General features: G+C 41.0%; 1 protein-coding gene across 1 annotated transcript; it reads right to left on the bottom strand.

The window, feature by feature from the left end:
• Positions 1–703: 703 nt before the first annotated feature.
• lrrc32 (leucine rich repeat containing 32) lies at positions 704–15,741 on the bottom strand. Its single transcript, XM_074673107.1, has 3 exons — positions 15,450–15,741; positions 8,552–8,645; positions 704–5,096 (listed from the first exon to the last, which is right to left on the bottom strand). The coding sequence occupies exons 2-3, from the start codon at positions 8,639–8,641 to the stop codon at positions 3,255–3,257; spliced, it is 1,932 nt and encodes a 643-aa protein (XP_074529208.1). The 5' UTR covers positions 8,642–8,645; positions 15,450–15,741; the 3' UTR covers positions 704–3,254.
• Positions 15,742–27,125: the final 11,384 nt, after the last annotated feature.

Raw genomic sequence — 27,125 nt, 5'->3', positions numbered from 1 at the left:
ACACCTGGGGGGCACAGGCCGTCTGCATGGACCTGGTCTGTGCTTATCTGCACGGACCGCCCTTCCATGCTCCACATGGCACAGACGCGCTATCTATGTCCATGCACTCAATGATTTTTACAGGGAGTTTAGTGCTTATGCTAACAAAAGACATGTGTTGATGTTTTAATGTTGGGACGGACAAGACTGCAGGTCATTGGAGCACAAACAGCTGGTCTGTGCCATTTAGAGCACAGACAGTCTGTGCGCTGTGTTCAACATCTCAATGTACAACAGGGTCTTATACCCACTGTGTTCCCTCCTCACTCACTGCTCCAAAACTCCATCACAATAAAAATTACTTTTCAGTTAAAACTTGATGAATTAAGTTCAACCAACAAGTTTTGAAGTTCTCTTGACCTTTTATTCAAGTTCAAATTATTTGACACTTCATGTTGAATTAACTTAATTCAGTCAAAGCAACTAGATGACTTGAATGACTTAAGTTGAATCAACAATTTTTATTTTACAGAGTTTTAATGTTACCTCAATTCTGCATTTACAACATCACCAACAGCGGATACTTCCTTTCCCCTTCATTATGTAAAAAGGCTCTAATATGGAAAGATGGAGAGTCCCCTGAAAGTTTGTTTTGCATGTCCTGTAAACTAAGCATGACCATTTCATTTGAATGCATGTCACTGAGTCTGAATTTCCCCGCTCACACTCAGTGTTGGTGTCTCAGTGCAACATCAAGAAAAAATCTCACACAGTGTTTCAGTGTAGAAAATCCTTTTAGTTGAAAGTTTTACATACATCGTGTATCAAAACATCACAATATTACAAAAAGTTACAATTCTGATTGACTTTTATATAATCCAAATATTAAAAAGTTATAAAAACTTTATCTTGAGAAACTGTGTATCCCAGTGTCGCCCACCACAATACAGCGCTGAATTTTCATATCCATCTATAAAAACTAACACAGTGTAATAATCTGTACACTGCGCCTTTAAATCACAGTTTTTCAGGTTAGTGCTCAAAACTTCAGCACTGAACTGAACTTGAAAAGTTTAGTGGACTTTATCAAAGAGCACCATATGTCTGGGAACTGTCTAGCTTTCATTTAAAGTACGAAACATATGAATGTCTTAGTGTTAACAGTCACAGATACATTCACACAAACACAGGACGTTTAAAGTGCAAAACACATAAAGGGCAAAGGGACGGATTGGGTTGCTTCATAAAAAACGACTCTTCCTACACAGACTTTATGAACCGTACTTCACCAGCTATGAATAGAGCATTTCTTTGATGACCTTTCTTAGTGTTGTTTTTATTTTAGCTTAAAGGAAACTTCCCCCTCTCTGATACTCTCACACCAAATGTCACCTGCTTCTTAAATCTGCTTTTAACCCTTCAAAAAAAGAGCATAACCTTTGGGGAAACAGGCTTATACATTACATTTTTGCTGAGTAAGAAAAAAGTGATTCTGTTTTCCTGTTTGTACTCCAGCTATGATGCTACAGTTAGCAGCTGGTTAGCGTCGCTCAACATAAGCAGAGACAGTCAGCTAGCGTAGCGTAAACACTGTGGTTCCAGGTGGGTCTTTGCACCTGATTCCTTCCTGACTATGATTAATTGCGTACAAACACAAAAATTTAGCGATTTGAGAGTGTTGCATGCTCTAAGCTAGCTGATTCCCTTTTAGCTCAAATGATCTGCGTTAATTTTTCTTTTACATAAAGTTTCTGAAACAACAGAATCACCCCCACTGAGGGACTTTAATGCCACATTATGTAATAACCACCCCGGTGTGGCTGCCTGTTACAGCAGCTCACTCTTCTTTGTCTGTTTCATGTATTTTATTTTGTCTCTTTTTCATCATCTTTTATTTGGAGTGGATTATTACTTTGAATGGTTCATTTGCTGGTCGCGGACACCAAAATGTGTCTTTAGTGATATTTTTACTGTTTTTGCTCCTGTGTTTGGAGATCCTACATGTAACCATGGCCGCATTGTTTACATGTGAAATCAGCAGTTAGCAGCCTGTAGCATGTCATTGCTAACTGGTGCAAGGCCTGATGTTTCCCCTAAGAAGTGACAACAACAACCTGTCCTTCAATCCATCGTTATTGTGAACGTACGATCTATCTCCTTTAAGATGGAAGAGCTAGCCATGCTAACTTAACAGAAGGAACACCAGAAGGCAGAGTAGCATCATGCTATTCACAGACATGGCTAACTAAGCTAACATCAGACACCAACGCCACATTGGAGGAGCTTCACCTGCTGTGAGCAGACAGGATCCAGGAGACAGAGACTGAACAGACTGCTGAAGAAGCTCAGTCCTGGACCCTGTGGAGGTGGAGGCTGGCTGACTGGACAATGATGAACAAGCTGTCAGCATCTATTTTCTTATGGAGCTTTTTGCATTTTCTATACACTTTCTTTCTTTTGTTTTCTTGATTGCTGCTGTGACTTCAACATTATTACATATCGGGGTGTTACTCCATAATGTGGCGTTACAGGGACCAATGACAGGAAGTTGCATTCTTATTTAGTAAATGGAATTGTTTTTGCATATAAGCATGTTCCCCATCAGGTTAAACATTTTTCTCAACATTTTTTCTTTTTTACTTCATTTCCATTTTAAAGTGTTTTAGTGTTTAACTTCATTTACATTCATTGGTTTTGTAAAACCTACGCAGCTCCAACCACTCTGCTTAGAGTTGCAGTTCCTTAAAGGCCTCAAGCTGCATAAAAATTAGCCTGAAGTCCTTCCAAAAGTCCAAACTTCTCTTTTTGGGAAACAAGCTCAACAGGAGTTCTTGTTTTTTCAGATATTGAGGCCTCAATTTCTTTTGACGGTCTCAGTGGTTTTGCGATAGCTCACCACTCAACTAGCTCTTGTCCGCTTCATTATTGGACTGTTCATGCAAGTGAGGTAAGAAAGGTAGACCTGTTTGGGACCTGGAATGGGGACACCTTGAGTGTTAAGTTGGACCAGTCTTGACCAAACAGGAGCAACACATGAGGAGTGATGTAACCCAACACTGCCCAACGCTGGGTGGTGCCAGTGGGTCAATGAGGACCCATTGCTAACTCATCATTCCCATGTTTAGATGGTTTTCCCATTTCTAGCTTGAGTCTAGTCCACTGGGTTGCTCATGTAGGCCCATCTGAGAGTCAGGGCCCGGTTTGCGCAAGGCTCTCAATCGTCCACTTGGAAGAAGAAACCAGAATAAGTCTTAGATATGAATCCTTCATTCACATTACGCGCTGAAGCTTCTGATGGGCTTCGGTTTCCTCGCCTGGCAGCACTTGATCGCCACCCCAAGAGCGATTAGCACACATAAAACCGTCAGTACAACAGCGATGATATAGTTCTGCGTGCTTGGTCTCTGACACATCTCCTCCGTTAGCTTCCCGATGTTCACCGGCTCGGAGTAATCCTCCAGGATGCACGTCACCGCCTCAATGTCGGGTATTACCAAAGCTGAATTCTGGACCATCTGCAGGAAGCCGATGTTACTGCAGCAGCTCAACGGGTTGGAGCCCATGTAGAGGGTTTTCAGTGAGTGCTCCAGAGCCAGCATGGTGCTGGACTCCAGGGTGACCAGGTTGTTGTTCTGCAGGTTTAACGACTCAATGGAGGACTCTTTGTTCCAGGTAGGGAGGGTGGTCAGCTGATTGGTGGACAGGTCTATGTGTTTGAGGCTCTTCAGTGACGACAGGTCTGTGTTCAGACGGGAAATGTTGTTCTCCCTCAGGAGCAGGTGAACCAGGGAGGTCTCCAAACCAGAGAGGGAGTCTTTGTGCATGTCCAAACCCGGGTTCAGGGACAAGTCCAGCAACTCCAGAGGGGTGTTGGCGAACGCATTGGAAGGAAGCGTCTGCAGGTTGTTTTCAGAAAGGTACAGAAACTGTAAGCTAGGTATGGAAGAAAAGAAGACGCATTCTGGAGGGTTCTTGTGGTTTTTATCTGCACCACAGATTTCTAGATCATTCTCCTGGAGGTACAGGTGCCTGATGTTTGGGAGTCTTTGAAATATCTGATGGTCCAGGACGGTGAGGTCGTTTCCTTGCAGGTGAAGCTCCTCCAGAGACGGCATGGAGTTTTCTCCAAACATCAGAGTCTGCAGCGAGTTAAAGCTGAGGTTGATGATCTTCACCGTCTGCAGGAGACCTTCGTTAGAGACGACAAACGAGCTGATGCAGTTGTTGCTCACGTTCAGGACCTCCAGCGACGCCATGCAGTAGAAAAATGACTCTGGGATGACTTTAAGCTGGTTGTAACTCATGTCCAAGAATCTCAGGTGATAGAGGTAAACAGTCGTGCTTCTGTCAGGACTTCCTGTGACGTTGAGGCTCTGAAGCCGGTTTCGGGACACGTCCAGGTGTTGGAGGACGTTGTTTCTTGGCAGAAGAGGAAAGTAGTGCATTTTGTTTTCGCTCAGATCCAGAAGCTGAAGTCTGTAAGCGTCTGTTGATCTCACGCTTTGGAAAAACTCCATGCTGTTCTTGCTGAGATTGAGCACTTTCAGATTGCACAGGTTAAAGTCGGTGATGCATGTGATGGAGTTCTTGGACAAGTCGAGCTCGGTGAGATGATTCAAAGAGTCAAACGCCCCGTCTTCGATCTCCAAGATGACGTTATTGTGGAGGCTGATCCGCTCCAGGGACAGAGATCCGCTGAAGGTATCTTGTGCTATTCTGGTGATGCTGTTGCTGCTCAGGGAAAGGTTCGCCAGCGCCGGGGAATCAGCCAGGAAGAAGTCGGACATTCCTGTGTAGAGCCCGTTGCTTGAGAGATCAAGAGACTCCACAGCTGTGAGGGGCCCGATGTTTGTTTTGGAGTGAGCGAAAACATTCAGATGATTCCTGGACAGATCCAAGACCTTCAGATCCGTCATGTCTTTGAAGAGCCCCGGCTGGATGAAGTGGATCTTATTGGAGTGCAGGTTCAGGTGGTGGAAGCCGGTGCGGTACGCCAGAGTTTCCTGCGAGAGATTCTGCACCTGGTTGCGGGAAAAGTCCAACATTTGGACGCTGTGAGGAAGGTCGAGCGGGGCACTCCTGAGGTTTAGATTGCTGCAAAACACATCCATCTGGACCTGCGAACAAAGACAAACACACAAGTCTGATTACGTCGGCGTTCTGCCAGATTTCCTGACCGTGACACAGTACAGAGCGAACGTGGAAGGTCGCTGCATGAGTCAGTGCATCGACGGCATGTTCCTGGCAGCAGACAGTCCTCTGGGGTTAATGATGGTGAGCTTTCCTAACTGGAAAAACCTTTTTATCAAAGCGATTTCTCTTTGAGTTTACTCCAAACGTCAACTGCTATGAAAGATTGATGATAAAGCTCGATTACTCTGGGTTTTACAGCAAAAACGCAGCTTTTAAAGAGAGATTTCTCAGTTTGAAGACACACCTCACAAGTTTACCACCCAGCCCTCAGTTTTTCATCATCCTCTCCCCCTCCTCTCCCTCAGATGCAATAGTTTGAGTTATTAAGTGGAGTTTGTAATGGAAACCATCTGCCCAGAGACCACCTTGTCCAAAAACAGCTCATAAACCCGTCTCCTCCTCTGTTTTCTCTCTCGGAGCATCGGGGTTTCTTGGCATATTTGCGGCAGCCCTGAAAGCGGCATTCCTTGTTTCGTACAAGTAAACAAACACATTGATTTATTCAAGAACTACTGGAGGGCAAACATGTTGTAGCTGTTATGACACAGAGAAATGAATCCTCCTTCAGAGAAAAGGAGAGAAAGACGAGTGGAGCACGCAGCGGAGGTGTTATCAGAGGTATAAACAGCCTGCGTGTGAGTGAAGCTGCTTACATTCCTCAAATCTCTCATCTCAAACCTTCGCTGAGCGCTGGTTCACATCACATGATGCTTAATAAAATTACTCTGAAGTTCTTGTTTTGTTGAAACTTTTCTGTCTGAGTGTATTTTAGGAAATTGGATTCTCCAGCAGTCTCTCTAAGAAAAATCATCCTGCTGCTCCGACTTTCTCACCAGATGATCTTTCCTCCTGAGAGCCGGTGGGGCTAAGATATTATTTGGAGAAGGATTTTTCTAACCCAGTCGGCAGAAACTGTTTATTATGCTCTTCCAGATTTCTCTTTCTGCCGTGCACCTGGAAAACTCTTTCCTCAGTCGGCCTGTTGCAGATAAAAACTGTATAAACACGCATGAATACAAGCAGCAGTTGCATTAGAGGATCCCATAGTCGGGGTCAGACCCCATGGGGAGTTGTGAAATGTCTTCAGAAATCAAAAGCTGTTTTTGTTTGATCTGTTTTCCACATTTCTACCATTGAATCTGAGAGGAGCCTGGTGACAAAGGCACTATTCCTGGGAAAACTACACAAGAACATCAGCAGTCAATCATTGTTAAACGTGACGTAAAACAAAGTTTTGAACCTCCACTAACTGAATTAAAAATATTTTTTCAGAAAAAAGAAGACATGAACAAAACGCAGCCCAAAAATATCTTTAAATCACCACAACAACCAGATGTGAGAAACATCGTATTTATTTTTTAAAGTTTGACCACAGCCCATCTGGAATGACTGGAGAGATGGAGTTTTTGACCTATACTGCAGCCAGCCACCAGGGGGAGAAGTTTTTGTGGTGACCTCACTTCGAACTGAGCAGGATGATTGGTTTCTTTTTCTAGAGTCTATGGTTTACACTCCTGCATTGAATTGGCTTTGTAGCTTATGTTGTAGATTGGTGTAGCTATGCAGAGGCCTACACACATAGTCAACACGCACATCTTCCAAAATTAACTACCCGTCAAAACGACGCAGCCAGCAAGCCTTGTGATTGGTTTGCTGAGCAGGATTGTGCTTCCTGTATGTACAACATTTCCAGAATTGGCATAAGAGTTGTACATTTCATCTCCACTCATTTTACAGATGTCTCCTCTTTATTTTATAATTTAAATAAAAATCTAATTTGATGGATAATAACCCCTCATTTTTAGAGTAGTTTTTCTTTGTTTTCAAAATTACAGAAATTATCAGTAAAATAACAACCTGGATGTTTTTTAAGCATCATGCCAATAATGACCTACCCAAAATCATTCTGAATCATTCTGAGGCTGAATAAGTAATAACTTTTTACTGACGGGCTTGAAGATTAAAAAAACTTGGCTCATTTTATATAGACAGGACATCTTACAATAATATAATGAGTGTTAAGTGACATAATTGTATAATATTATTCTTTAAAACTGAGGAAAAAATAAAAAACACAAATTATTATTATTATTATTGCTATTATAAATATTTTATTATTATTATTATTATTATTATTATTATTATTATTATTATTATTAGTATTAGTATTGTTATTATTATTTAAATATATATTTATTTATTTTTTGAGAAAAGTTGGAGGTGGGTCTGGGACTGTTGGGCCACCCCTGACGTGGCCCCTGTTCTTACCTTTATTCAAACCCCCAGAGAGCGTCCATTTTAGGAAGAAGGATTAACGAAAGAAGATCAAACGTGACGAAGAAGTGAAATACAGAAGATTGATATTATCACAACCAAACTTATTAATCACCAGCTCAGTGCTGACCCCTATTGGCTTCAGGCAGCAAAGGCGCTTTGCATCCACCTCTCGATCATGTCAATCATGCTTCTAGTTAAAGCTTGCTGTGTGGAATTATTAACTTCTATATGATTAAAAACAGGTGTATTACAAAAAGATGACCCTTGTGCATTTGCCATAATTAAATTAAAAGAGTTAAAGTGACAGAAAGTTATTTTAGTACCAGGCTGTAAACATGTTTGATTCTGTTGGAAAAAGGGTTTTCTTGGTTTATGGAGTTACACTGTACACTATTTTTTTTTTACTTTATTTTATATGTATATATATATTTATTTAATTAGAAATCTGTGTTTTTCTTGTAGCCTACTTTTTGTTTTACGGCAGACAAACTTCTGCTTGCAAAAAGTAGTCCATGAATTAATCTTTATCTTTATGTCAGTGGATGATGAGAAGCTGCAGGTTTGGCTTCATTTTTCAGTTACTGAGGCTGGAGACACGCTTTGTGTTTCCTCTGATCATTACTATCAGTTTTTTTTTCCTCTTCTTGTATCGCAGCAGCTTCTCACACGGCATGACGTAACCACGCTCTGCAGTCGCTCTGTCTGCTGCACACTACAGTGATTACCAAAGCTGTTTTGTTGATCTGTTCTTAAGGAAAACAAAATGTAACTTTTCCAGTTTGTAAAAATCCCAGGAAGAAGAAGTTGATGCAAGAAAAGACAAAAGCCAAACATGATTCAACAGAAACTCCAGGGAAAAGACGTAACTGACACTTCTAGTTTTCTCTTCTAGAGAAGCCAAATAATGTTTCATTGTCTTGATATTAAACGCTCAAAGGTCTGACTGCAGGCTGAGATAATAAACCAGATGTGCTCAAAAATAAACCACCTGAAAAATACCTCCAGCAGAAATAAACTAAGAGCAGATGAAAAAACAAACATTTGGATCTATGAGCGAAAAGATGCTGTAGTGTGAAAGAATCAGGAGTAAAACTCTACTCACCACTTGGCATGCTGGGAGTTGGCGCGGAGGGCGTGCGTTTGCCGTCACGCAGCTGACCAACAGCGGGAAGAGCAGCTGGACGGCTGCCATGGCGCTGCAGCGGGGAGAGATCCAGATAAGACGAGTCAGAGAGGCATGAGTGCAGGAAGCGTGCTGGAGGTGATACGATGTGAAAAGGGAAGGAAGAGGGAAGCGGCCCTACCTACTGAGAGACCGGCTGACCAATGACAGAGCTATTTATGCCTTCAGATACAGAAGGGGCTTTCTGCGAGCTGTGTGCTCTGACATTTCTATACTGGACGTATTCAGCTGCAGAACTGGTCGTATACGGAGGAAGAATGACTAAGCACAGCGTTCACCTGAGTTCTGAGGAAATGTGATGATGTCGTACTATAGATTATTGTTTCAAAGCAGGAAAAACAATCTTTGGCTTCAGTGAGTCATTTTTTACGACCTCTTTGCCTCATTATTTTGCAGGAACTTGCATGAAATGTTTCCTGATTGGTTCCCCCAAAACAAAACAAAACAACATGCAGACACTCAGAGCAGACAGTGTGGGAGAAAGTAGCCCTGCGGTGACGGTAAGTACCCAAGAGGAGGGTTAAAGGGGGAAATTTAGGTGAAAACAAAGAGGTAACTCACAGGTTTGAATGAAAAGAGTTAGTGTGAAATCTTCCTCCAAACTTTAATTGAAGACCTGAGCAGTAAATTAAATTGATCACAGTGCTCTCATGTGATGAGTAAACGCTGAGTCCGAGGGTAAAAAGCACGTGCAGCTGCTGCAAACACAGACGCAGCATTCATTCACTTTTACAGAAAGCATCTGGATGTCGGAGGAATTTCTGTTCAGTCAGCACTTAAAGAATCTGCAAATTCAGAGTGCTCTGAGGAAAGTCGAAAACAAAAAAATCAACCACGAGTTGGTCACAGAAAGCATTAAAGGAGCGTTAAAGTGATTACTGATGCCTCTACAAGAGCTACACAAGCAGAAAGAAACGACCAACGAGGTGATAGATGATGACTTAGTTTGACACTCATGAATGCTGCAGTGGAGAGGTATGACTCAAAACATGAGTTCTGTTTACACCAAGCAGTTCAGTTCAGGTCGTCTTTGTACGCATTTTGTTGGGTTTTCACTGACTAATCCCAGGTCAGATCCCCAATAACCAACCTGTACCGTCCCACTTTTTAGACCCTTCCGTTGGGTTTCCAGACTAAACTGATCCGAAACACTGCAGACTGTTGATTGGTCGAAAGAATCATCACTTTCTGAAACAAACCTTGATTGTTCTTTGTAATAAGGAGCCACTCATTAATCATAAATAAGACGAATTGCTGGATGTCTTCCATCATTGCCCTTTGTTTACTGAGTCGCATTTTTCTTCTTCGTCGCATTTATTAGCGGGGTACACTGTGTTGTGCTGCTAAGGCGTCAGGCTATTACGTAGCTAACGCAGGTATCAGCATCTACTGAGCCAACCTGTACCAATCTGTACTGAACCAAACCAAACTTCTTGGTAGAAACAAGGCTATAGATGGCTGTTGCAAACATTTTCCTAGGCTGGGATTTGTGCAGGGTGATATGTTTGAAAATTAGCAAAAAGACAAGACTTTGTCCAGAGGAGGCTCCAGATTTGACCTAAACATTTAGTTCCTGACAGGAGCTTTAAAACACTTAGACCCTGATAAAACCTTGTGGTCATCATCAGAGCGCTCTTTTTCTTGCATAATTTTTCTAGATCTTTGTTCATATTTGAATGAGCTTTCAGACTTTATAAGTAATAGTTAACTCAACGATTAAAAATTGTCTTCTCCATAAGTAACTGGAAGCCTAAAATGTTGATCACATGTTGCATTTGTCAGGTTTGCAGATCTGGTTAATGGCTACTGCTGTAATACTTTAATGCTCTACTACCCAGACGTAAACAAGCACAGATCTAAGATGTTATCTCATAACTGGGAGTGGTTTTAACTTTATTTTTTTAAGATGTTGAAAATGGAGATAAAGTCGTATGAAGGCTGAAAAATGACCTCACAACTGGAGGGATGCGTAACAAACACAGGTATGTGGACGTTGATCTCCAAGGAGGACTGAAGGCTGTTGAAGCTAGCTCTTCTAGTGTTAGCCATACTTTGCAGTCAAGTTTGACTTTTTTGTTAGATTATTTTTAATGAGTTTTACAAGTTTTTGAAAACAGAAAGAGCTTTGGCCATGTTAATTATTAAACTGTTTCCTGAGTGTTTCTGTCAAGTGTTGGCCTTTTTAGTGTTTACGCTCAGTGTAGAAGCTAGCTTTGTTAGCCTGTTTCTTTTAATTGGTTTTACTTTAAACCGTTGATGACATCATCACTTTGGAAACAGAGCAAAGCAGACCAGCAGAATAGAAGCTTGGATATTTTTTCATTGACTGTCATTTCACCTTAGTTTACCGTACCGTCATCATTTATTAAGTTTCATCCTGTATTATTTTTCCATGTTTTGCCTTAACTGCACATTGGCTCATTTTGGGTTTTTGGACTCTGGACAATAAACCCTATGAACTAATTATTGGACTCTTTTAAAGCTTTTGGATGCGTCACAAAAGCAAGACCTGTGTCATGGATTTCTCTTGTGTTTCTGTGTGCCATTATTTATCCTCAATGACTTGTTTCTTAATGATCCTTAACTCGTATGTTGTCCACCATTTCCTGTTCCCTTTGCACATCCTGCCCCCTGTGTCTGGTTTAGTTTTTCCTCCTGCCCGTGCGTTTCCCTCCGCCCCTGATTGCCCCTCATGAGTCGTCACATCCTGCCATGCCATGTTCTTCTTGTGGCTTTTGTCCTTCTGTAGACATTTTGTTTGATAAACCTTTTGTGGAGTTCATTGGCACCTGGGTCGTCCCCTTCTGGTGTTTTCTGCTGAACCTGACTGTTTTCTTATCTCCAGACGCGTCGGCTTGTATTAACTTGAATTGAACCATGAGGAAATTAGTCAATTACTGTTTTTGTAAAGTGTCCTAAGATAACTTCAGTCATGATCTGAAACTAACTAAACAATGCCTGAACTGATAAAGAAAGATAAACTCTATTGTACCCTCAATAAGACATTGTCTCCGGCTGAAGTTTTGAGGTACTTTCCTCTAGTGTTTCAGTTTCGTACAACCTGAACTTCAGGGGGAAAATTTGTTCATTTAACAGGTTTATTTTCAGAGCGAGACGTTGTACAGATTTTATAATCAACATGCTGCACTGTCATCGTTTAAAACAGGGGTTTTCTGCCTTTTTCCCCCCACAAAGCTTAGATCAGTCAGTCAGTTTCAGATGCTGGTTCCATGAAAGAAAGGACCCCCTTCAAACTGCTCACGTGGTTTTTATTTGAGTGGCTCTGCGCGGCCTGAAGAAGTTAGTCTGTTATTTCAGAGATAAAACCCCAACAAGGAAAACAAATATTGGAAGCTTGGTTCAGTTATTACTGTCTCCTCTCTGATCCTCAGGTCTTTATTAATAATATGACACATAGGACGGTTTAGACCTGCTCTTTTCTTAAGGGATAACATTTAATGTGAGTTGATGCTGTACAAATAAAGATTGATTGATTCTCTGCAGGGGGTCAGCTCACAGCAGACTGGACTTAACTCATACAAAGACAAACTGGCTCCATCTTCATCTGCTCGGATAATAGATTCTGAACTTCTTTTTTAAGTTTTTGCTGAACTTTAAGTTCATCAAACTTCTTTTTGAGGCTTCAGGTGATCGGCCCGGCCCGGTGTTTCTTTATCTACCTTCTCTATCTGTATCTTATACATCCCCTTCGTAGCTTTGAGGAACATTCATGAATATTTGGAGTTTAAAAGAAAGACTTTGAGGTCTGTCACCTGCAGAGGAGAGTAACCATGCCATGATTCCTAGTTACGTGACTTCTTTCTCTCTGAACTTGTGAGTTATCATCAGAGACAATTCAACTATCAAAGTATTCGAATAGAGAGCAAATGTGAACTTTTACTATAATCAGGCATTTTTGGTGTTCTTTACTGTCTTGTGTTTTAATCAAACTCTACATCCTGTTACAAAAACATTAACCTTCCTTATTTCATTGCGCTTATATTCAGGTCATTATGGTAGATGACAGGTGGTCTGCTCCAAGTCTGCACTGCAAAAAACCTGAATCTCATCAAGTGTTTTTGTCATATCTTAAGTAAAACTTGTCTTAATACACTTAATATGAGCCACATTCAACTGATCAGCTCAGAAAAATGTCTTGTTTAAAGTTATTTGAAGACAAAAATGAGGTCTGAATTGCTGTAACAAGTTTAAAAAAAACCTTCTAATGGAATAAGAAAAAGTGCCAGAAAATTTTCTTGAAACTAGAACAATGTCTTAATATAAGTAACTTTTCTCTTGTTCCATTGACAGATTTTTTTTAAACTTGTTCCAACTAACTAAATCATTATCCTTATTTTTTTAATTGAGCTTATATTCAGGCCATTACGGTAGGTATATATTCATCACTTGAACTGTGGCAGGTGGTCTGCTCCAAGTCTGCTGTAGTTTCAGTTTAATGTAATAAGATTTAAAATGATTGATTCTGCTGATAAAATCTTGTTATGTTTATTTTTGGACCTGTGCAGACTCCTCTGACTCTGATCAGGAAATGGGAGCACGCTCTCAACAACATCTGGAGATTAAATAAAGGTTGATGAATTTTTTTAACAACCAAAGTTGGAATAAAATGTTTTCTTCTTTTCACAAGTGTGACAATGTGATTTATTCTGAATAGATAAAATCTGCACTGCAAAAAACTGAAATCTTATCAAGTGTTTTTGTCTTATTTTAAGTTAAAATTATCTTATTATACTGGATATGAGCAACAATAAACTGGTCAGTCCAAAAAATGTCCTGTTTTAGGTTATTTAAAGACAAAAATGAGCTCTGAATTGCTGTAACAAGTCAAAAAATCTGCCAATGGAACAAGAAAAATCTGCTCAAACATTTGCTGGAAACTAGAACAGGGTAGGCAACCTAGGGCTAGATCTGGCATGCGTATATCACTGTAAAACATAACAAGTTGACCTTACTCAAAACTGAAAGATGTGATATCAATAAATTTGCCTTATGATTTAAGTAAATGTAATAATAATAATAAAAAAGTGAAGCAGATTGGAAAAACTGAATTATAAAACATTTCAAAGAACAGCTGGGTCTCATATCCACAGCGTTCCCTCCTCATTCATGGTTACAAACCCTGTCACAACAAAAATCAGCTCTAATTTCATGACTTTAGTAACCGTGAGTGAGGAGGGAAGGCAGTAAATATGAGACCCTGCTGTACATTGAATCATTATTCAACAGGGGGAACAGGTTGTCTGAGCCCCACGGCACTGACTGGTGGTCTGTGCACCATGGCGCGGGAGTCTTGTACCTACTGATTTTGTAGTGTGCCTAATGGTTAATATATAAATAAATGAAATTTTTGACTGGACTATCATGCTATTTAGGCCAATTTTGAAAATGCAACATAAAATATTTATTTAGTTTGATGCAGACAGTGGACAATTTCATTTTTAAATTTATCTTTTATTTTTTTGCAAGTCTTAAAATTTCATTTTTTATTAATTTCTGCAAAGTTAAGTAATTTTTGCAAATTTTTGAAATCCCCCCAAATTTTTGAAGTGGATGATATTTCTAAAAGTTTTGCATTTTTTTAATTTCTTTTGTTATTTCATTTTTATTTTTTGCAAGTTTGCAAAATTTCATTTTTTATGAGTTTCTGCAAAGTTTAGTAATTTTTGCAAATTTTTGAACCCCCCCCCAATATTTGCAGATTTTTGCAAATTTTTGTTTGTTTTTTTTAAAATTTCATTCTATTTATTCATTCATTTATTTACTTATCTATCTATTTATTTTTGCTGGTTTTGTAAATTTCAGTATTTTTTAAAATATAATTTTTCGAAATTTTTGACATTTCAGCGAATTTATCGAAAATAATAACTAAGACATCACATGCACGAATGCATACAGTAAGAAAAAAATCTTGTCTTGATAAGTCAGTCCACACCACGTAGAGCAAGGACAGCTGATCGATGCCACAAGGACAGACAGCTGGTCTGTGCTGTGGTACACAGACTAACAGTCCGTGTCATGTCGAGCACAGGCAACCTGTGTCACTGCTGCACGTCTAGAAGTTCAGCAGGGTCTTATATCGACTGCTTCCCCTCCTCACTCATGGTTACAAAACACAGCCTCAGAAACTAATGATTTTAAGTTGTGCTAACTTAAACAGTAACAAAAGTTAACGCCACTTAGAAATCATCAGTTTCAACACTGAAAAATTCAGACATTTGAGTAAATTGAGCTTACTAACAAATTTTTAATTTTCACAGCTTAATCCAATGGAGTAATTTGAATTTTGGGGTTAGTTTGGGCTTATTTCATGAAATGAGATAAATGTAATGCTCAGTGCGGCTGTTAGATCTAAAGTGATTTCAGGATTTTTGTTGTTTGTTAAATGTGATGTTAGACATGTTATTTTTACTCTTCTGCCTCTAAATTTGCTTTTTTTTCCTCAGTGATTTCTCTAACTTGGTATAAGTTTGACTGCTCTAGAATATTCTCCCACACCTCATGATGGGATCTGAAATATCCTCTGCTCACTCCTGCAGCTTCAGGCTTCACTTCTTTCACTTTAAACTGGACTTTTCCTTTTCAGAGGGAGGTTTTTTTTCTTCTATTGTTGTTTTGCCTTAAATTGAGGATCTGAGCTCTCCTTCCTCCTCTGCAGTGTGTAAAACATGCTCACACACACACACACACACATACACACACACACACACACACTCTGCCCCCACAGTGCAGCCCGGTCTCTCCTCAAACACTCCTCAAACATGCAGCCGCATGCGGACGGTAAGAGTGGAACATGTACCTCACTTTCAGATGATCTTCACAGAGCCTCCTGACCTCGCTGATTTCACATCCTCCTCAGCGCTCACACACACACTCACACACACACACACACACACCCACTCACGGATCGATAGTGACCGAGCAAACGCAGCTGAGCCAAACGCTCCTCTCAGCTGACTCTCCCCTCCACCTCACTGCTCTCCGGCTGCTGTCCAGCCATCACATCCTGTGAGAATATCCTGCATCCCCCCTCCCACCGCGCTCTGGGAAATGCCTTATAAGGGGGTGGGGAAGTCCAGTTTTATGCTCCACTTGGAGGAGAGACAACCCCTCTTCTCCCCCCTCATCCCCTCAAATTGAGCCCTCTATTAATCCTAAATTGGGATGATGTCTTCGGGAATAGTTTGGATGTTCTCATGCACCAAACTTCATCTGGAATTCAGGGAATTCAAACATTTCTGTCTGCAGGGCCAAGAGCTCAGGGATCCTCAAATCTCTGCCTGTTTTCTTCATCGTGTAACCTTTTAAGGATGAATTTAGGAAAAGAAAGAATGTGTCTGCGCTTCACTTTCACCCGGATCAGAAAACATCATCAGGAGCTCCTGGTGGTCGTAGAAAAAGAAACCGAGTGGACACATGTGGGTGTGTGAGAAGTCACACATCCTTTTCGAGAGTGTGGGAGTGAGTGGGATCTGTCATGTGGCTCCGCTCTGGTTCACCAAACTGTCAACAAACAAAACTGTAACTATAATGAGAAGGAGAGCTTTACGTGCTCATGATGGAGAGTTAAGATAAAACTTTTTCCAGCTTTAGGCCAATCCAACCCTTAGCTCTCCTCTCTGTCTTCTTCCAGTTTTCTCCTCTATCCTCTGTCCTGTCTCTTAAAATAAAGGCATTAAAGCTCACGAAATAATCTCATATGGGAAGCACATTGTACTGTTTCACTAAAAATCTAATAAAGTTTCATTTGGTGGAATTTAAAATCCTTAAAGTAGCTCCAAAGTTTTCTCAGTTAATAAAAAACGCTTTTCCTTCAGTTAACCTGATTTGAAAGCTAAAAAGTGGCGATATCTGGCTTCATTTGGAGCTTTTATGAAACAGGAGTGTATCTAGATTTTATGACCAGGGTGGCCCAACCAGATGTCTAACGTAAGCAGGGCTGGCAACTGTGCCCCCTCTTGGTAGGCGGTGTGTAAGCCGCATTTCGAAAGCTGTGTCTGGTACGTGAGCGTGTGACGCCATAACAGCGTGATACAGAGTACCAACGAAGAAGAAAAACATGACACAGTAAAAACTTTAGACCAATCAATGGTCTGCAGTATTGTAGCTCCACCTTCTGGGATAAGATCAGTTTAGTCTGGCACCCCAATGGAAGGGTCCCAAAAAGTGGGACAGTATGGGTTGGTTATTTGAGGATCTGTCCCGGGATTAGTCAATAGAAACGCCATAAAATGCACGCCGTACTGAGACGAACCGAACTGGTCTGTTTGGTGTAAATGTGGCCAGAGTTTAAGGAGCAGAGTTACATCGCAAAATCACTTTTGGCACTTTTATATCCCTCCTCTCTTCATTCTCACACTCACACTCTGCTCCTTCTCGCTTCGTTTCTTCTGTTTCTTACTTTAAAGTGATACTCCAGGATGGAACAAGTTGGGTCCTATCACAAGGTTTAGGGCAGAAATTACCCCTACAGCAGTGTTTTTGTGCAGCAGAAGCCCAGAGCGCTCGCACCAAACACCCCCTCCCTGCTCCTCTGCTGGTTTCCTCTGCACTCAGACGGGGCCATATTTTACTTGACCAAAAACACAAATAAACGGACTCCCACTGAAAAAATCTGATATCTGTCTGCATTCACGCTTTATTTAGAGAATTTTCAGCGCGTTACTTTCACACAAAAACACCGCTAAATAAGGCTCTAGTTCTCATCGTGTCGTAAAATGACGCTACCTCCGCTGCAGAGCCACAGCTGGCTGCGAGGCGCTCGTCGCTTAGTGTATCAGTTTGCGCGTGCGGCGTGCCAAATATAAACAAACGCAGGTAGTCTGCCAGGACGAAGAGACACGATGAGAGTATCACTTTAAGACACATTAGGCCCTAACCGGGCTGTGGTTTGAATCCCCTAATGAGCAAGGTTCTCTCTGCCTGTGTTTGACAAGACAGCTGAAAAGAGATGGAAGGAGAAGTTGGGAGTCAAGAGACAGGGAAGACATGCAGCAAAAGGTCGTGGCTTGGGATTTAACTAGCAACCTCTCTGATGAGGACAAAAGTCTCTTCCATTAGTCTGAGACTTAAGGCCAATTTATGCCAACATTACATGCAGATACGGACTTAGCCTTCTGTCCGTGCTCTATGTTCATTTCATCCGTATTTCTGCACGTTTTCATGAAGCTTACGAATACAGACCAAACGGACCAGTACCTCTGGGAACCGTGGAGGCAGCGTTGCTGTTACTGCCCGAAACTTTAGTGAAATACGAAGGAGAAATAACAATGAAGGAACTTTTGGTTACAGCGTTGGAAAAGGACGGAGACATTTTCGTACATAAAGGGAGGAGAAATGGGCCTTAATGCTCCAGTGAGGGAATATTCAGCCTGTGCTTATTCAAGGGTCAAAATGAAACCTCTCTCCTCTCTCCTGAAAATGTTTTGTTCATAAGTATGAATCACAGTCAGAGGAATCCCTCTGTGTGAATCTTTGACAAACACAAAGTAAATCCATTCCTGCAGCAAGATGTTGATCACTTTGCCTGCAGTGGCTGTTTACTAACACCACTGATAGTCTTTATGTTTTTGTAGCTCCTTGAAAAGCATCAGAATAAATTTCAGGCTGTTACTGAACATGTGACAAACTCCTCAGAGGAGCTTTAACTCAACAATCTGCTACTGCAGTAGCGCCAAGCACATCAGCAGCAGTCTAAGATATTTTGGTAAAAATAAGGATGGATACCTTTCACATTTTTGGTACCTTTTTGTGTTTATGCGGTAATAAATATTGGTTTGTTTATTATTAAAATCTCAAAGTTTTTCAGTTTAACATGTTTATTTCTCAATATATAAACTTGCAATGCTGTGTTCATGTCCAGCATGGAAAATCCCCTACTCTTCCACCCCCTCATAGTCACAACGATGTGTTCAGGTACCTAAACATGGCACTGTTTGATTGTATGTAAATTGGTACATGGTACGACAGATGGAATTCAATTGGTACCGGGAAAAGTACTTGATTTGGTACCTAGGAAAAAATGATTCACTTTTGACTTTTTTTCATCAAAACATCACATAAATCCACAAATTATGACCTGAAGCAGTCTGGTTGGCCTTGACCTTTGACCTTTAATGAAAAAAAAGTGTCACCAGTTCACCTTGAGGAAAACCCAAACACATGACACACCAACAGCATGACTGTGGGTTTGTGACTGTTCAATGTTACACAATCAAAATAATAATAAAAAATTAAAGCTCAAAAAGTTTACTTTTATTTTCTATTTTCATTATTTAATTTTGACTAATCTGCTTTTTGTTTTGTTTTGTTCATAAAGTCAATGAAATTAAAACTCAGTACAGGTCTAAAATGAAAAAATTGCAGTTTTCTTCTGGAAAATTACGTCAAGATAGAAGGAAAAAAACACTTTAGATTGAACTTGTACATAAATCTTAAGAAATGTAATGATAAATATTGTAACATCTTTAAATACAAACATATTAAATTGTTACTTATTGAAAAAAAAACAAGAGATTTAATGTGAAATAAGGAGTAGAAGCAGAAACAGAAGTCTTACCTGGTCTCTTCTTCTGCAGACTGTCGTTTACGTTCTGCAGGTTTGGTTTCACATTCATCCTCTCATCCTTCATCATGTTTACTAGCAGTGTCATGTGTTGTGTACACGCACACACACAAACACACACACACACACACACACACACACACACACACACACACACACACACACACACACACACACACACACACACACACACACACACACACACACACAGCCTCATATTACAATTAAAGTCCACCACATGATGCTCACACCTTCCCCCTGGGGATTGAGCTCTATTTCGTTCCCCGGGAATCCCAGACTTTCTGTTTCCTTTTCCCCTGCAGCTCAGCGTGGCAGAAAGGTGTGACACACAGGTGTGACGTTTGTTTCCTGGAGGGACACAGTGAGGTCAGCTGGATGAGTTTTCCATATATTCATCAGTTAATAAATGATGGAGAGGGGAGGGCTGTTGATAGGATAATCTATGTGAAGTTTGGGCCTGTTTTAAATCCTCCTTTGGGTCAACACTGCCCCCTGCTGCTCACACTGACACAATGCAGTATTTTTAGGATGATTGAGCTTTTGTTTTGCTTCACCAAAGGTGGGAAAATGAAAACTTTGTCTCCTGAAATATAGTAATTAATCACTTGTTTATGGCCCTGGGACTTATACCATTTTCACTTAACTTATTTAGACCTCTGCTTGTGATTCATGTATAAATGTGCGAATGCAGCTAAAATGATGGCAATCTCAACAAATTAAAAAAAGAGAAGACTAACTTTTAAAGAAAAACAGAAACATTTCATATTTTCTATGGATCAATTTTGTCTCTAGTGTCTTTCCATACCTTTCCCAGTGGATTTGTTCATGGAGAATGCAAGCTGAAGGTAAATCCATAATAAAAAAAACTTAATTGCTGTGAATGCAGTAATGCATTCACAGCATATGTTCTTCTGTGTCAAAAAAATTTATTGCTGTGAATGCAGCAATGCATTCACAGTATATGTTCTTCTGTGACAAAAAAATTTATCCTTCTTCTTCTTCATTCTTCCGCCCGCTTTTTTGGACCGCTAAAACTCCGACAAACTTCAACCGATTTTCACCGTTCAAACTTCAAAACGTGTGTTTCAGTTGGGACAAGGGGGCTATGACTCTTCAGAAACTTTTCACAAATACTTTCCGAGATATTCAACGATTTACGAAAATCTCGGTCCCATAGAGATGAATGCGAAATTTTCAAAATTTCCTCTCTTCAGGACATTTTTTCAGCCTGCTTCAAACCCTCCTCATTCAGTCATACATTCAGCTACAAACTCCATTCAAACTTCAAAATATTAAGCTATCTTTTGGCTTCATTCAGTGGGTTTCAAATGTTTCCTAGCATTCATAGTTTCTTCACAATGACCCTTCAAAGGTCATGATGCATTTCAGCTCTTTGAGCCGTTTAACATTGGTGTGTATTGGACGGAATGTTTTGGCTCAGAGTGGGAGATTCAAACGACAGAGCACGGAAAGGGGGAAACAAGACCTGAGAAACTTCTGGGTAAACTGCTCTCTTGGCCACATTTTTTGAGCTATCAACACAAAAAAGCCCTCAGCATGTAAGTAGTCTTGTCCTGCTTCTGACAAAGTGGTTTTTAAAGCAAAAGGATGGAGCTCTTTTTCACAAAATGGCCAACTGTCATGAGAAGTTCAAAAAAATCCCCATATACCTCCATGTTAATTCCTGAGGGGTTTTCTCAGAGATCAGTAAATTTTCCCTCATCTATCTATCGCTCTCGTGGGTTTGTTTCTTGACCTTCATGCATGAAATTTAGACGGACAGCTTCCTCTGGGTCTCAGGATTCCTACGGTGTGTTCATTTTTATTCTAGCCCTCACGGTTTTGGCAAGGTGACAGGAGATTCGGACTCTTGCTTTGCCACAAAATCTTCATAACATTACTGTTACAAGGGCAAAGTTGTGCACCTGCACCTGCTGCCCTTGACGAGCTGGTCACCGTGGAAACCTTTCATCTCATGCAGCTGTTTATAGTAACTCATCAAAACATCCAGGAACAAAGACAAGCATGTGTCTGTTAATTTATCATTGATCACCAATGTAAAATCTGGCTTCAGATAAGCCTCAGCAGACAGGTTTACATGATTGAACACACACACACACACACACACACACACACACACACACACACACACACACACACACACACACACACACACACGCACACACAGGGCAGAAAGTATCACACTTTAACAGCATTTGACTTCCATTTCCCTGAGTCAGCTCCTTATTTTCCTAGATTTTTTTCTTTAAATTTAAATCCCTTCCTTTAATTCCTGAATTGATTCAGCCATTCAAACTTTTAAATCCAATTTTAGATTGCACTGATTCATGCTTCATGATCATTCTTTTTGTCAGAATTTCAAGCACCTTTACACCCTGATTTCAAAGGAAATGTGTTGGGAATCAACAGACTCCACCAGCTCTCTGATGGCAGTTGGTAAACAATGATCACCATGGCAACATCTGGCTTCAGATGGGCCTCAGCCTACAGGCTTACATGGTTAAAAAACTCACACACAGGACACACAGGATTACATTTTAACAGGGTTTAAGATAGCCGACTTACTTTTCCCCTCAGTCAAATCATTATTTCCATCAATGTTCTTTGAAATTTGATACATTCCTTTAATTTTTGAATACACGCAACCATTTCAACTTTAAATTCATTCATCCATTCAATTTATTGTCCATTTATTTCCTCTCATCCAAGAGTTCATGGCAGGTTAATTTAGCATTCTGCATTAGCAGTTGAGTGCCAGCTTTTCATGAATTATTTCAACCATTTTCACACATAAATTCAGTCATTCACGTTTAGCATTCTGCTTTTGCAGTTGAGCACAAAGTTTTCAAGACTTAATTCAAATGATTTCAGACATAACTTTAGCCATTCTTGTTCAGAATTTTGCTTTAGCAGTTCAGCGCAAGCATTTTAAGACTTCATTCAGCCATTTTCAGACAAACCTTCAGTCATTAATGTTCAGCATTCTGCATTAGCAGTTGAGCGCAAGCTTTTCAAGACTTTTTCAACCATTTTCAGACATATCTTCAGTCATTCAGGTTCAGCTTTCGTTGCATTAGCAGTTCAGCGCAAGCTGCTTCAGCATTCTGCATTCACAGCGCAATTTCTTCAGAAATTGCTTTTCTAGTTAGGGGCTCGGGCTTCGAACGAGCCCCTCTCCTGCATAGCAAGCTATGCAGGAGAGGGGCTCGTGGCGAAGCCACGAGCCCCTAATGCTCTTCCGTTCGCCTCTTTTTTCAACTTCTTCATCTTCCGGACAAAACTTTGGCTCGCTACTCCTCCAAGGGCTTTGAGAAAACCCACACAAATTATATATCACAATGTGTGGCTCGGCCGGGAATGGTGTGCTATTATTTTTTTCAGCGATTCGCCAAATTTTGGCCGACTTATTGGCCAAAAACGGCGAAAAATCCCTCATAGAGAATGAATGGGGAACCTAGGAATCTCTCCCTCTCGCTGCCCAAAATTTCCACTTACTTTGAGATGCTAAGACTTTGGCATACTTCCACTTACAGGCACCATTTTTGCTTTAAAATGTTCACTGATCTTTCAGCTCTAAGAGTATGACTGTACTTGTTTGATATCTATTACAGTTTTTGAGATTTTACTGTTGAAGCAACATAAACTTTTTGGTTTTTGCCCTGAAACCTTAGCTCCTCCAGTGCGGAATGTCTGAAAGTAGAGTGAGAGAGGCGGCTGATGACAGGTTGCAGCATTCTTCAATGAATTGTCATAACTTCCAAAATCTTCACAACAGAGAAATAAAAACTACATTTTGACGTTCCCTGAACTCTCCTGCTACTTACAAACTGAGTATTTTACCCCAGAAATGTACTGTTTTGCCAAAAAACGCCTCAGTGTGAGTGAAACCGTCACATCCCTGTAATCTGAAGTAATGTTAAAATCTGACCTATATTTCTCATCAACTTCATTCCTAACTACATTTGCAAATCGCCCTCGTGCGGTCTATTTTAATCCTACAATCGTGGGAGGCACATTATCTTGTTCATCAGAGTCTCCAGATTCTCACAATGTTTTTGTTTTTCTTCTAGCCCTTAGGGTTTCAGCATAAATGCAGTTTGTTCGGACCTATGTCTAGCCCAAAAATCCAGGTTAAGATCAGTGGATACATAGGAGTTCCAAAGTGTAACTGACAGATCACACTCAGTGTGACATCATCATTATGATCACCATGGTAACCACACAGCTGTGTCTACGGACTGATGAGGTCATTGAGGGACAGAGAAACACAGGTTTTTGTTTACTAAGCCTAAACAGCCAACCCAAACTCTCTTATACACACACATACACACATACAGCCTACCCATACACACACACACGCATGCACATGCGCACGCGCACGCACACACACACACACACACACACACACACACACACACACACACACACACACACATTCACAGCCAACCCATTCATACCCACGTGCACACACACACACACACACACACACACATAAATCCCCATCTCTTCTCTCTAAATTCTCTCTGTCTCTTTCTCTCTTACTCTCTCCCGCCCTCTCCCTCCCTCTCCCTCACGCACACACAGGTGCATGATTTTGAAGATATCATTTGGCTGCCTTGTATTCAAGTCTTTTTTTTTTCTTCTGAACAGTTACATTTCCATTAGTTATGACAGGTTAAAAACAAGGTGTTATGTCACATTTAATGATAATTGACGGCTGCCGTTCTTGTGCATTTTTTTTCTGGGATTGTAAAATATATCAGGGCGTAGAGTCAAGAAGTGATTAGACTAGCAAAAGAAAAATAAAATTATTCGTTTTGTTACCTAGCGCCACTCAGATTCTCCCAGAATCCCTCACAGTCTGTACTGCGCAGACTCTGGCTGCACAACTGCTGCCAATGGCCGCGCCTTTGACGGAGGTATTTTGGCTTAAGAACTGTGCAATTGTAAATGGTGGAGCCACGCTATCCATTATACAGTCTTTGTTTGTGACGTATTGCTTTGAAACTAGAATAGTATAGATATGAAAGTGTACACGCACACACACACACACACACACACGCACACACACACACACACACACACACACACACACACACACACACACACACACACACACACATGAACCCCCTTTCCTTTCAGTACTCTCTCTCTCTCACCCTCGCTCTTTGTCTCCCTCTCGCTGCCTCTCGCTCCCTCTCGCTCCCTCTCGCTCCCTCTCTCCCTCACACACACACACACACACACACACACACACACACACACACACACACACAAACACAAGTACTCTAACAAGTTCTTAAGAGCTTATTTGGGGTTAAGGCTTTATAACCAGCCACTCTCCCATGTCTTGTGATATGTAGGTGTATGTTTGTGACATAATGTTTTGGGGCTAGAACAGTAAGGATATGAAAGTGTGCGCGCAAAGCGCGCATCACTGTGCATGAGGTTATTTGATACCTGTTGAATCAGAAACAAGAAATGTTAAGAAGTGTTTTGCTATGTCAGTCCGAAACAAGATCTGGTGACATCTGTGTTTCTGAACATTTTCAAGATATGAAAGTGTGCGCGCGAAGCGCGCTTCATTGTGCATGGGATAATTTGACACCTGTTCAATCAGAAGTCAGTACAAAACAAGGTCTGGTCATATCGGTGTTTCTAAACTATTTAATGACTGCAAAAAGCCCGGCCGCCGCCCGAGCCCCTCTCACGATTTCCGTGGAAATTGTCTAGTTAGGGGCTCGGGCTTCGAACGAGCCCCTCTCCTGCATAGCAAGCTATGCAGGAGAGGGCCCCTAATGCTCTCCCGTTTCGCCTTTTTTCTTCATCATCTTCCGGCCAAAATTTTGGCTCGCTACTCCTCCAAGGGCTTTGAGAAAACCCCCACAAATTATACATCAAAATGTGCGGCTCGGCCGGGAATGGTGTGCTATTATTTTTTTCAGCAATTCGCCAAATTTTGGCCGACTTATTGGCCAAAAACGGCGAAAAATCCCTCATAGAGAATGAATGGGGAACCTAGGAATCTCTCCCTCTCGCTGCCCAAAATTTCCACTAACTTTGAGATGCTAAGGCTTTGGCATACTTCCACTTACAGGCATCATTTTCGCTTTAAAATGTTCACTGATCTTTCAGCTCTATGAGTATGACTTTACTTTTTTGATATCTATTACAGTTTTTGAGATTTTACTGCTGAAGCAACATAAACTTTTTGGTTTTTGCCCTGAAACCTCAGCTCCTCCAGTGCGGAATGTCTGAAAGTAGAGTGAGAGAGGCGGTTGATGACAGGTTGCAGCATTCTCCAATGAATTGTCGTTACTTCCAAAATCTTCACAGCAGATAAATAAAAACTACATTACAGCGTTCCCTGAACTCTCCTTCTTCTTACAAAGGGAGTATTCTACCCCAAAAATGTACTGTTTTGCCAAAAAACGCCTCAGTGTGAGTGAAACCGTCACATCCCTGTAATCTGAAGTAATGTTAAAATCTGACCTATATTTCTCATCAACTTGATTCCTAACTACTTTTATAAATCACCCTCCTGCGGTCAGTTCTAATCCTACCAGCTTGTAAAGCATATCATCTTGTTCATCAGAGTCTCCAGATTCTCACAATGTTTTTGTTTTTCTTCTAGCTCTTAGGGTTTCAGCGTAAATGCAGTTTGTTCGGACCTATGTCTAGCCCAAAAATCCAGCTTAAGATCAGTGGATACAAAGGAGTTCCAAAGTTCAACTGCCACTTCACACTCATTATGACATCATGATGATCACCATGGTAACCACACAGCTGTGGGTAATCACTGATTAGGTCTTTGAGGGACAGAGAAACACATGTGTTTCTTTATTATGCCTAAACAGCCAACCCAAACTTTCTTCTACACACATACACACGTACAGCCAACCCATACACACACACACACACACACACGTGCGCGTGCGCACAAACACACACACACACACACACACACACACACAGTTTTTTTTTGCAGGAGAGGGGCTCGTTCGAAGCCCGAGCCCCTAATGCTCTCCCGTTTCGCCTTTTTTAGGGGCTCGGGCTTCGAACGAGCCCCTCTCCTGCATAGCAAGCTATGCAGGAGAGGGGCTCGTGGCGAAGCCACGAGCCCCTAATGCTCTCCCGTTTCGCCTTTTTTTTTCTTCATCATCTTCCGGCCAAAATTTTGGCTCGCTACTCCTCCAAGGGCTTTGAGAAAACCCCCACAAATTATACATCAAAATGTGCGGCTCGGCCGGGAATGGTGTGCAATTATTTTTTTCACCGATTCGCCGAATTTTGGCCGACTTATTGGCCAAAAACGGTGAAAAATCCCTCATAGAGAATGAATGGGGAACCTAGGAATCTCTCCCTCTCGCTGCCCAAAATTTCCACTTACTATGAGATGCTAAGACTTTGGCATACTTCCACTTACAGGCATCATTTTTGCACTAAAATGTTCACTGATCTTTCAGCTCTATGAGTATGACTTTACTTTTTTGATATCTATTACAGTTTTTGAGATTTTACTGTTGAAGCAACATAAACTTTTTGGTTTTTGCCCTGACGTCTCAACTCCTCCTGTGCGGAATGTCTGAAAGTAGAGTGAGAGAGGCGGCTGATGACAGGTTGCAGCATTCTCCAATGAATTGTCATAACTTCCAAAATCTTCACAGCAGATAAATAAAAACTACATTACGAAGTTCCCTGACATCTCCTGCTTCTTACAAAGGGAGTATTTTACCCCAAAAATGTACTGTTTTGCCAAAAAACGCCTCAGTGTGAGTGAAACCGTCGCATCCCTGTAATCTGAAGTAATGTTAAAATCTGACCTATATTTCTCATCAACTTGATTCCTAACTACTTTTATACATCACC

The sequence above is a fragment of the Halichoeres trimaculatus genome, unplaced genomic scaffold (assembly GCF_033239565.1).
Source record: "Halichoeres trimaculatus isolate MK-OKI-2021-1 unplaced genomic scaffold, fHalTri1.1 fHalTri1_scaffold_6, whole genome shotgun sequence".
Classification (NCBI taxonomy): Eukaryota; Metazoa; Chordata; class Actinopteri; order Labriformes; family Labridae; genus Halichoeres; species Halichoeres trimaculatus.
Note: the sequence above shows the minus strand (reverse complement) of the source record. Positions and strands in the feature narration are given on the sequence as shown.

Coding starts and splice junctions, on each gene's coding strand:
- lrrc32 (XM_074673107.1), bottom strand. CDS start 8,641: ATGGCAGCCGTCCAGCTGCTCTTCCCGCTGTTGGTCAGCTGCGTGACG. Junction 5,097..8,551: donor AACTCCCAGCATGCCAAGTG/GTGAGTAGAGTT, acceptor CTTTGTTCGCAG/GTCCAGATGGATGTGTTTTG.